This window comes from Camelus ferus, chromosome 3, assembly GCF_009834535.1.
Source record: "Camelus ferus isolate YT-003-E chromosome 3, BCGSAC_Cfer_1.0, whole genome shotgun sequence".
Classification (NCBI taxonomy): domain Eukaryota; kingdom Metazoa; phylum Chordata; class Mammalia; order Artiodactyla; family Camelidae; genus Camelus; species Camelus ferus.
The window spans coordinates 76,947,747-76,960,643 of record NC_045698.1 but is presented as its reverse complement, the minus strand read 5'-3'; the positions used below and the strand labels follow the sequence as shown (position 1 = coordinate 76,960,643).

The 12,897-nt window shown below is 38.0% G+C and overlaps 1 protein-coding gene across 1 annotated transcript in view; it reads right to left on the bottom strand.

Annotated features, from left to right (window-relative positions):
• The window catches only part of REEP5 (receptor accessory protein 5), a 28,626-nt gene that overhangs the window by 7,917 nt on the left and 7,812 nt on the right, over positions 1–12,897 (bottom strand). Inside the window, exon 3 of the mRNA XM_032476502.1 lies at positions 2,800–2,938. Within this exon, the coding sequence (XP_032332393.1) occupies positions 2,800–2,938 (139 nt within the window). The remainder of the gene's footprint in view (positions 1–2,799; positions 2,939–12,897) is intronic.

Sequence of the window (12,897 nt, the reverse complement as noted above, 5' to 3'; positions counted from 1 at the left end):
CACTTAAATAAAGACAACCCCTTGAAATACCCTCAGTCTTTAGTATGTGTGGGTAGTTCCACGTTCACTGTTAGTCTTCCCAGCAACTCTGCTCTAGCACACCCTGGGCTTGGCCAGTTATCTTTGTGAAGATGTTGCCAGAGAAGTCTTTCTGAACTACACATACGCATTAACCCAAAATGGAGAACTAAGTGTGACTGCATTTTTCGCTGGCTTTAGCTTTCATTTCCTCTGCTGAGAGCCAGGTTGGTAACAGGCAAACCCTACAGACCATCTCTTTAGTTAACATTTCCCTGTGGAAGACTTTTTTAGTTTTTAATACCCAAACATTCATGTTTTCCATTGGTTGCTTATACAGGTAATGCTAATACATACATACACACTGAAAACTCAGTAAAACACTGAACAAAAGGATGTGCAGGAAAAGGAGAACTTAAATCCTGGACACAGTATCAGATTTCCATGTGGACATTCTGAAGAGAATGCAGTGTCCCAGGGGATGTGCTTACAAAGCATTAGTTTCTTACCGACTAGATTAACTGTCTGAAGAGCAGAAACAATTTGGAGTTAGTTTCTAACATCTAACATCCAGTATGATATTTGTCACTTATATTTTGCTGTATTTATTAATATTTAGGAAAGTGGTATGGAGTTTTAAATTGACATGTAAGACATTTTAATTTTTACCATTTAAAATGGTAGGAAACAGTCTCCTGACTGGTATTCCTACACAGAATATCTGAATGTCAGGATTGGATCGTTGATGTCGAGACACATGCCCGTGTTATAACCACACGCCTCAAGGTGAAGTGGAAATAACGCACTGGATTAAGAATCAGGAGAGTTGGTACCAGTTTTATGACTTTAGGTAAATCAAACAACCTCTCTAAGAGTCAACTTCCTCTTCTGCCGGATTTGAGGAAAGTCACAAATTAATGTACTTGAAGGAAGTACATAAGGCAGTAGTAGGATTACCAATTCCTACAGTTCTTAGTGCTGTTGAAAATCTCTGAAATACTCTCAGAGCAAATATCAACCCTTCAGCAATTCAGAACAGCTGATTCATTCCCCTTTTCTGGATGAATTAAGCATGACTACCAGACAGGACCAGAGCCAAGAGTCGACACTTTTGTAGCTCTCCAGTGTGATTACTTTGGAGGCTATACTCCAGACTGCTCATTTAGTTCTTTCCGCTTCCCTCTAGCTATTGTCTTGAGACAGTAAAATAATTACTGCTCTTTACCTACATCCTTAGCATTCTCCAGTTCTCAAATGAAATAACTTCCTTGTATTAAAAATAAAGTTAATTACTCCTCGACTCTCGATGTGCTGTTCAGCTGCCAGCTTTTACAACTCCCTTTTCTTAATCTATATAACTACCAGGAATACTCTGAGCTACACAGATCTGGCCGTCCTTTTAATCACGCTGCCCTCAAACTGCCAGCTGACGATACTCCCAAGGACAGACACAAGCTCACTCTTACCTGCAGTTCACACAAAGAATCTGCTGTTTCAACTGAACTCTGGGCACTATTAGCACTGACACTAAATCCTTAAGTTATAAATTACAACAGGACAAATAATTCTATGATTCTAATGCTGTCACTGTTCAGTTTTCCCCTAGAAGATGTATTTCCAAGGTAGGGATACGTTTAATATGCACAATTTGAGACTAGCCTGCATGTGATTGGCAGGGACGAGGGAGGAAAGAAAGCTAAATCCTTATCTTCCAGTGCGAATCAAGAGCCAATGTGTAAAATAGAAAAATTAAAAGGTGGCTAAATAAGAATATGATTTAGAGACAGAGGCAAATGACAAAATCTGCCATAAGTGAAGGGATAGTGGTTGCTTTTAAGGAAGGCAACTCAGGGGGCAGGAGTGCAGACCTTCAGAACTCTTACAGAACTATCTGAGTCTTTAAACTATGTTGTGTGTAACTAATTAAAGTGAACACTTAAGAGTATGAAGGGAAAGAAGAGAACCCAGAATTCACTACTTCCCACACCTTGGGAGGTCTGGCTCAGTGAATCTGAGGCACTGTTTACATCCTATGTGACTAAAGGTATCAGGGATCCTTTCATGAAGACACTCGAATCAACTCAAGACAGCTTGTCGCATTTAGGGAAAAAGAGCCAACCACTCTATTAAAGGGTGTGAACGTTTTCATTCTCATTCACCGCTGTTGCAAGTCCAGAGTTGATATAGGTCCCATTAGGGATGAGCTTCAACTTCCTACTCCCTTTCCTGACGTAGTGGTAACCAAGGCCAGTCCTCTGCCAAACACAAGGTGTGGCAGGGCTGATCCCGGACTACTGCACCTGCCAGCATTATTAAAATGACTTCCTCAGCAAGCCCATTTCACATCTTCTTTTTCCAAACCTATATAGGAAATATGTATATTTTTCCCCAAAAATAGTGACTCCAGCACACCACTGTGAATAATCAATGACTTCATAAAATTTGTAATGCTCAGACAACATGGCATGAAGACAGGATCTTGGCAAACTAACAGCAGTGCTTCGGCTAGGTCACAGTATTACCATCCTTTATTATTATCAAGCACATCTTAAAGACACAATTGCTTTGGCTGTTTCCAAGGTAGTATACAAAATAAGTCAGACATGTTGAATCTTGTCTTCCTGTTTATATAATCTGAGGCAGAGCCACAGATGTCCAACATTCAAGCATTTGTTCCTATGCCTTGCACACAGGTCCTGAGATGGAGTTCATTTCAGTGGTAGGGAGGAAAGCAAACACAGAGATGGAAGAAACAGAGGCGCTCAGGAAAAGCCAACCTACCTTCAGCATGTAGTAGAAGGGGAACCATGACAAGAAGAGGTCAGAGAAGAATTCGACAATGCTGAACACACCATACACCACCCAGTAGGTCAGCCACTGGGTATCATCTTCTTTGTTGGGACTCTCTATGGCTTTAATTCTGAAAAGCAACACACAAGCAGGTGTATCATGTAAGATCTCAATGAAACATTTTCAAACATGGTGCTTTCACAACTGCCCTCCAGCACCAACTGAGAAACTCAAGTAAATGTACGTACCATGTCACCAGATGCAGGAGTACAACATGACCACAGGCAGCAGTGTGGAGATACGGGGACAAGCTGTTCTAACTAGTACCACCCTTCTGGTCACCAGAGAAACCAGCACCAGTTGTCCCTGGATCTCCACCTGCTCTAGCCTCCACCAGGGCCCCAGGAGATACTGCCAACCACTGGGAACTAGAGTAATCTGCACTCTCAAGTGGGGTCCCGACACCAGGGTTGTATCAAGAATTCACTCATGTAACTCAGTTCTTAAGCACTTTCAATAACTGAAGTACATCATGGGTGCACAGGCATTTCCATAAAAAACCCTTCTGGAACATAGTTTAGGCACTTTCCAAAGTTCATAACATACTTCATAACAAATAGGTGAGCACAAACATTGTGACGTCCGTTTGGTTCCAACTGTCAATGTGGTCCTCAGACTGATCTTTCCTCCCCTCATCAGTTAATAAGACTTTTTCAGTACTAAACTCTGCTTAAACAGAAGTCATTCCATAAATGAATAGAGCTAAATTTTATCTTCTTTTTTAAAATATTTTATTGAAGTATAGTCAGTTTACAAGTAGGAATTGGTAATCCTACTACTGCTGTGTCAATGTCTTGGTACAGAACAATACTTCAGTCATATAGGAACATACATATATTCGTTTTCATATTCTAACAATAAGTTACTACAAGATACTGAATACTGTTCCCTGTGCTATACGGTATGAACTTGCTGTTTATCTATTTTATATATAGTAGTATCTGCAAATCTTGAACTCCCAATTTATCCCTTCCCGCCTCCTTCCCTGCTGGTAACCATAAGTTTGTTTTCTATGTCTGTGAGTCTCTTTCTGTTTTGTAGATAAGTTTGCCTGTCTTTTTTTATTTTTAAGATTCCACATATAAGTGATATCGTATGTATTTTTCTTTCTCTTTCTGGCTTACTTCACTTAGAATGATATTCTCCAGGTCCATTCATATTGCTGCAAATAGCATTTTTTATGACTGAGTAGTATTCTGTTGTATAAATATACCACATCTTCTTTATCCAGTCATCTGTTGATGGACATTTAGGCTGTTTCCGTGTCTTGGCTATTGTAAATAGTGCTGCTATGAACACTGGGGCACAGGTGTCATTTTGAAGTAGGGTTCCTTCTGGATATATGCCCAGGAGTGGGATTACTGGGTCATATGGTAAGTCTATTCCTAGTCTTTTGAGGAATCTCCATACTGTTTTCCACAGTGGCTGCACCAAACTGCATTCCCACCAGCAGTGCAGGAGGGTTCCCTTTTCTCCACAGCCTCTCCAGCATTTGTTTGTGGACTTTTTTTTTTAACATTTTTTTATTGAGTTATAGTCATTTTACAATGTTGTGTCAAACTCCAGTGTAAGAGCACAATTTTTCAGTTATACATAAAGATACATATATTCATTGTCACATTTTTTTTTTTGCTGTGAACTACCACAAGATCTTGTATATATTTCCCTGTGCTATACAGTATAATCTTGTTTATCTATTCTACATTTTGAAATCCCAGTCTGTCCCTTCCCATTCCCCACCCCCTTGGCAACCACAAGTTTGTATTCTATGTCTATGAGTCTGTTTCTGTTTTGTATTTATGTTTTGTTTTGTTTTGCTTTGTTTTTAGATTCCACATATGAGCAATCTCACATGGTATTTTTCTTTCTCTTTCTGGCTTACTTCACTTAGAATGACATTCTCCAGGAACATCCATGTTGCTGCAAATGGCATTATGTTGTCAGTTTTATGGCTGAATAGTATTCCATTGTATAAATATACCACATCTTCTTTATCCAATCATCTGTTGATGGACATTTAGGCTGTTTCCATGTCTTGGCTATTGTAAATAGTGCTGCTATGAACACTGGGGCACAGGTGTCATTTTGAAGTAGGGTTCCTTCTGGATATATGCCCAGGAGTGGGATTACTGGGTCATATGGTAAGTCTATTCCTAGCCTTTTGAGGAATCTCCATACTGTTTTCCACGGTGGCTGCACCAAACTGCATTCCCACCAGCAGTGTAGGAGGATTCCCTTTTCTCCACAGCCTCTCCAGCATTTGTTTGTGGACTTCTGGATGATGGCCATTCTGACTAGTGCAAGGTGATACCTCGTTGTAGTTTTGATTTGCATTTCTCTGATAATTAGCAGTATTGAGCATTTTTCATGTACTTATTGGCCATCTGATGTCTTTATTGGAAAATTGCTTGTTTAGGTCTTCTGCTCATTTTTGGATTGGGTTGTTCAGTTTTTTGTTAAGTTGTATGAGCTATTTATAGATTCTGGAAATTAAGTCCTCGTCAGTCTCATCTTTTGCAAATATTTTTTCCCATTCCACAGGATGTCTGCTTATGGTTTCCTTTGCTGTCCAAAAGCTTATAAGTTTAATTAGGCCCCATTTGTTTATTTTTGCTTTTATTTCCATTGCCTGGGTAAACTGCCCTAGGAGAACATTGCTGAGATTTATGTCAGATAATGTTTTGCTTATGTTTTCTTCTAAGAGGTTTGTTGTATCTTGTCTTATGTTTAAGTCTTTAAGCCATTTTGAGTTTTTGTGTGTGTGTGTATAGTGTAAATCAACTTCATTGCTAAAATTTAAATACCCTTCTTTTACTTCTGAATCACAGAAATTTCTTCCAGTCCTGGGACTCCCTTCTCTCTAAACCTAAATTCCATGATTTTATCCTATCCTAATATATGTCTGGATATTTATCATAACTGAGCTGGACTACAACAGTAGACTAGAAGAAGTCTGAATATTGTTTAGCCTATGTGGTGTGTTAATTATTGAAAACACATTGGCTACTTGGTAAAATGGGTTCCCCAAAGAGACAGTTAGGCTGATGACTCATGCTGAGTCACTCGCTAAGAAAGCCTCTGAATTAATGAGAAGCAGCTATGGGTATAGGTGCGTGCCTGCATGAGTGGTTTAAGAAAATAACCAAGGAGGGGAAAGTTACAGCTATATGAGCTGACTGCTAATAATGTGAGGAAAAGGAGGAGAGGAAGAAGACATGCTTTGAACATCAAGAGTAGGCAAAGTTTTTCACCGTAGACACAGAATCATAAAATGACTTTAAGAGAGCTGATTATAAAATAATGGCTTGTCTCCTGCAAATTGTCTGTGTCTGTTAGCTTTCTACCATGGACACTAGCGGATGTAGCAGAAGGCCAAAGGAAGAGCACAGGCAAATACATGGACCAAAGAACTAACAAATGAGTGCCCTTTCCATGCAAGATTTTTTCCTCTGTGCTTTATCTGGTATAGAATATTCTTTACCTTTTTACATTTAAGTGGATTTCTAAAGTTATTAGCATGATAAAAATGTGTTTCTTACACATCCATCCCAGGCAAGGGGGATACATAATTATATTTCGCTTAAGGTCTCAGTTTTGGGAACCAGAGCAGTGCCTGACTCAGTAATCATACATGGCCCAGCAAACACATATATCCACACACAAGTATAAACTCAAATAAACAGTTCATGAACCCACTCTGGTATTTAAATTCCACTCTATGTCATTATTTTTAAGATGTTAGTCAAGATCCACAGATTCAGAAATAGAAAAATTACCATAACAGTTCAAGTTCCGTCCTTCAAGGAATTAAAAACAGTCGGTTCCCTAAGTTACTGATATGACTTCAAAAGTTTCCATGTTGACACACTTGGAATACTACATAGTAATGCTGAAAAGTAGGAAGAAAAGAACTGAAAATTGAACACACACATTAATCACAGCTTTGTAAAAAACCAAGGCCCAGGAAAGAAGACAGGAAAAGATCACAGAGTCTTATTAAGGTGAAGAGATTTTTTATAAATAGAACTACTTCTGTTATTAAAGCATTTAATTACTGTTTTAATTTAAAATAGCACAATATTCATTTTTTAAAATGTGTCTACATGTCATAACATCATAAGCTAGTCAGAAAAAGAACGAACATGAGAGGCAGTCTAACCCACTCAGTGTACAGTTGAGGAGCCTAAGACTTAAAAAAGTGAGAAAAGAACTTAAAACTGAGGTTTCCTAAATGATACTGACTTAGATACTTCCTTGTCCAAGTGAGTGGATGCAGTGTTGTGATTTATAAGCAAAATATTTATCTGGTCATTCAGAAGGCCAAAATATATTTCCCATATATATTTGGTCTTCATCCTGGGTTTCTGCACAGCTCCCCAAATCCTAGCAGTTTCTGAAGTGTCCAGAGTGATAAAGGTGTCTTTTGTTTGTTATGTTAACTTGAGACCTTTGGAAAGCACCTAAGGAGGGAGCTGGTTGTCAGTGGAGCCAACCGTGTGATTAGGAGCTGGAACTTTCAGTCCCATCCCTGACTTCCGGGATAGCCAGCTGGTCAGAAGCACAGGTTAACAACCTAGGCTCAAGAGTGGTGTCTGAAGTGAAGGGCAGTCTTGCTGGACTGGGCCTGTACCTGTGCAATTTGATTCTATCTCCAGGTAGACAATATTATATAAAGTTACAGATGTACAATATAGTGATTCATAATTTTTAAAGGTTATACCCCATTTATAGTCATTATAAAATATTGGCAGTATTCCCTGTGTTATACAATATATCGTGGTAGCTTATTTTATACATAATGGTTTGTACCTCTTATTCCACACCCCCTATATTGTCCCTTCTCCCTTCTCTCTCCCCACTGGTAACCACTAGTTTGTTCTTTATATCTGTGAGTCTGTTAGCATGTACTATTTTTAGTTAAAAAAAAAGACATGAAAAAGATTTCTATCTGGTGGAAAAAAAAACCATGGGGTACCAGACTTTCTATAACTACTTCCTCCCATGAGACTAATCTCTCTTTAGGGCTTTGTTAAAAGCAAACACTAAAATGAACATCAGACACATTCCTTTAATTGCTCTCTTGAGGAAACAGCTCATCATTTTCTTATAAACAAACTTCTCTGACAATGATCAGACACGATCTGTTGTGTTTTAGAGCATTAAAAGGCCTTCAATACACATAGACACAGAAGGAGAAAAGAAAGTCACAGAGCTTATCACATGAAACTGACTCATTTTAATTTTCCACTTAAAGCGGCCTATCAAAAAATATCACACTGAACTATGAAACAGCCAAGCATTTCCCTTCATTTCTTTCCAGTGCTCATCTGGCTTTACATCATTTCACCACCTTGGCTTGCATCTTTGTATCCTGGTTCTGCCACTTACTAGGTATATGACCTTGGGCAAGTCATTCTGGGCCTTAGTGTCTTCATTTGTCAAACAGGGATGATAAACCTTATTGTGTTGCTGTGAAGATTAACTCAGTTAATACATGTTAAGCACTTAAACAGGGTAAGCACTCAGAAATATTACCTTAATAGGTAATAATTATAATATAGTAATCATTTATTATTATCATAAGGAGGCAAGGGATTAAAACGAACAGAGAGCAGTAAGAACACTCCAGTCCTTCTGTCTATGTAGAGCTGGTAAAGGATTAACTGCATTGTTAATAAGGCTAAAAGGAGATTAGAGAATTACTCATGGATTTTAATTGTACCTCATTCTCCAAATCCCAAATACTACAAAGAGTAAAAGCTTAGCTGAAATGCCAAAATCCTATTGGCAAGTCAGTAGGAACAAATTTGGACACTGCTGAAAACATTTTACGGACCCATGCTGCACAGGAGGACAAAGTCCCCACATTACTATTGGATTGGTACCGATGTGGACGTAACCCACTGGCCGGCCCTCATCCAGACCACCCGGCCCTAGTGCCTGGTACTGGCTGCCTCCACCTTGTTGGCTTATCTAGTTCTTTCTTTGCTGTTTTCTAAAAGCAAGAGCAGGAACCAAAAACGGCCAAAGGATAGCATTAAACACGTGTGAAGAAAACCAAGTTTGAGCAGATACAGCCCTGGGCTACCAGCATTCTCTCCCTCCCAAATTGAGTCATCATTCACAAAATCTAAATGTTGCCTGACCCACAGACACGACCAAACTGCAAATCACCTAAGCACTTTGCCAGAAAGAAATCATGTAAACTAAGGACAGTTGATGGGATTACATAATTTTTTGAGGCAAAAGGAAGACATCCTAAAGATGAACTAGTTGAAAACTCGTTAAGAAGGGACAGCAGTCTTGCTATACCTTGGAGCAATGGGCATGGGGAGGAAAGCCAGCACTGCAAGGTAACCAGAAAAAAGCCTGAACCTCTGTTGCACCAGCTCTGGAACATCAGCCTCCAGACTTATGTAGGTAATTCGAGGTCTTTATCACTTAGGCCACTATTAATGGAAGCAGCTGACTGAACCCTGACATAAAAGGTGAGCAGCACCAGCAAAAACTTTCTAAACCAAACTTAGGTGAGATATTTAGATAATGGTCAGGAACAGCCCTGTTTCCCTTGCTGAGGTTTCATCTGTTAATTACATATATCATTGTTTATGGTCAGTGCTCACTTAGGAGGGCAGGAAAGAGATAACTCACCATACTATTTTTAGAATTATTTTAGACACAACACATCCATCAGAGAAAACATCCACCTTTACATATGTACTCTTAATTCAGATTCATGCTCTTAGTAAGCAAAATAGATAAAAATGCTTTTCTGTATATGCATTGTACAACCTATTTATATATTTTTAAATTCTTTTTAAGACAAAGTCCATATTTATTATGTGTAACATGCCTTCAGAGGTGTAAGCAATTAACAAATATAAAAAATAATATATCAAATAATATGCTACCCAACTTTTACCTGAATTTACTATTATACATATTCAATTGTTATATCATTAAGAAATAAAAACTAGCAAATAGGAAAAGCAGATATGAGGAGGAATGCCACATTTTCCATGCCTTTGCGATATTTGTCATACTTTCAGTTATTGAGATTTTCTTCTTCCATCAATGACTTTAGTTAAACTGTATCATTAGGATGGATGTTACATTCTCTTTGATGGAGTTATAAATTGAGCACTTTTGACACTATTAACTTTTTCAGGCTCAAAGGTTATTCCTGGTTAATGGGTATTTTAACACCTTCACCATGTCCATAAGTTGAAAAATGTCAATTTCCTGCAATAGAATGGAGTATAAATTGTGCCTATTATATTTATGTATTATAGACATGTTTGTCTACCATGAACGAGATGCATTAAGATAGATGAGAAATCCAAAAAGCTTGTTGGAAGTTCTGCAGTTACTTATTCCTACGTCCTGAGTTCCAAATGACATACTAAAGTACAGGAGGTAGCTTCTAACAGGGAATAAGACTCTCTGGCTTAATCTTCTTGATTTTGCTATAATTTTTCTTAAGATAAAAAGGAAATGAAAAAAATAAGATTATTCACTGTCAGTACAAACCAAAACCTGACTGGTTTATTTTTTTCCACCACATTCTTGGCGGTGGGGATGAAGTGAGATGGCCAGGAAGTCCCGTCTAGGTGACCCACCACAGACTGTCAGCGACAGACTCACTCCCATGCAAGCATGTACTGAGCACTGACGATGCCCTGATGCTGCTGAAGCTTTGGGGCCAAAATGGTGATGCTCTAGGACCCAAAGTCAACAGTTAAAAAACAGCTCCATAGCGGAGAGGGTATCGCTCAGTGGTAGAGCATATGCTTAGCATACATGAGGTCCTGGGTTCAATCCCCAGTACCTCCATTTAAAAAAAAACAACTAACAATAAATAAATAGACCTAATGACCACCCTACTCCAATCAATCAATCAATCAATCAATCAATCAATCAATAAAGCCAGCTCTGTGCATAAGCAGCACACATGTTCTTGGGGAGGGGTCCTGTGAAGGAGGTTACAACAAACTGGAAATCTCAATGGAAACAAAATGAAGTATAAAATAGATTTAATATTTTAAAATCGTTAGTTAAAATTATGCCCAGTGCATAGAAATATTTACACCACTGACCCAAAACATAAGAAAACCACTAGCCATACCACATATTTACAACTTGGAACAACAAAACTTTATTCTACTTTATTACTCTTAATATGCTCATGTCTTGAGTTGCTGAAATAAGTACAGGAGAAAAATAAGACAATGAATAAAAAAGAATAAGTGGAAAGAATAAGTGAAAGAAAATACTACTTGGGAGGTTTTCCCTTTATCATTTACAAGTTCAGTGGCCTGGAGTTAGAGAACCATGACTATGATTAACTCAGTTTTCTTCTTGCTAATTAAAAGTAACCACCCTTAATTAAGCACTTACTGAGATTTTGATTCTGTACTAATTGTCTGACATACACTATCCTTTCCTTTTACATATGAGAAAACTGAGTTTTATAAAAGTTAAGCTATTTGCCCATGGGTTAATTCAGCTAGTAATGATCAGGTCCATACACATACGTTTCTGATCACCCACACCAAAGAAACCGGGACACACCAGTGATACTGTACATGGTTCACATGTAACTTCCTACAGTTCAAACTGGCCAGGTGACGTAAAATTAAGTAATATTATATGTCTTCAGAGCACTGATTTTACTACTGAAACCAGCTGTACCCATCAACAGGATTTTAATTTTAATGAGTTGATTATATTACTAGACTTGACAGTGCATCCAAAAAAGCAGTTCATAATAAAACCTATAGCAATAAAAAGCTCTGAGATGTGCTGTTGGTAAAGAACAGAAAGGAATCTACTTCTGGTCTATTTACTTTGTTTTATTTCTTACATGTAAGTTATGTTTAATAACAAATATACCAAAGTTCAAGGTAGATTTCTTTGAAGCTTGAAAATGAAGAATACGGATCATAATGTTTATAATCCTTTTTGATACAACAGACACAAAATGTGACCGTCCGCAGCACAGGACTGCTTTTGGCTGTGTCTGTCAGAGAATGTGAAGTAGAAATTCTTGATAGCTCAAAATGGTTTTCCTATTTCCTGTTACCTCTGTTCAAGAGTCTACCATTGCAAATTTGACTTTTACAGTGTGTCAAACTAGAAGGAAAAAAAATCACATTTTAAAACATGAACGGTAGTTTGTTTCCATGCCAATAAGGAAAAGATTTTTCTTCTTCATGGGAAAAAAAAGATCAGAAACTATAGGCACTCAGAAAAGTACACTTGTTTTTCACTACAGAGTAGGTATGGTTTCAAAGCAAAAGAGAGAGGACCAACAGCAAGAGAGAAAACAAAGAAAGAAACAAACAAGCAAAAGAAAAGAAAAAAACTAAATATATAATAAAGCCAATTTGCTTATTCACTGTTTATATCATGCCTAATCCTTCTCCCCACCCAAAAAAAGATACGATCGCTAGCAGTGGATATACAGAAACTGTCTTCTAAGACGACTATACAAGAACAATGGAAAAAATATACCATGCTCCTTTACTCTGTAATATAGTATTCTCCTATAGAATAAAATGATTGACCCAATGAAATGCATAATATAAAATAAGCTAAACTCACAGGCAAATGTATTTTAAGATGGGTCTATAAAATACCTCTAATGGAGACTGAATTACAAAAAAAAAACAAAAAACAGTTATTTAGTAGTCAAATACTTTGGTGTCGAATTACAGTGATCTTATTCCCTAACTACCCACCACTTTATTTTTTAATGCAAAATGGAGGCTTCAGTCACAGTCAGACATAAAGCACGAGGAACACCGGCAGTGCGCAGGCCAGGGGAGTCAGGCACCCCTAGACCTACACCTGGCTGTGCCTCAACAGACTTGTGACCTGAGTCATGTAACTTCATTCTGTGGCCTTGGTTTCCAAATCTGTGAAAGGTGGCTGTAACTCCAGCAGCTTGACTTGTAAGACCTCTCCTAGCTAACATTTTATAACTCATTTTATAACAGAATGTATTAAACTATTTGATAGATGGTTAGA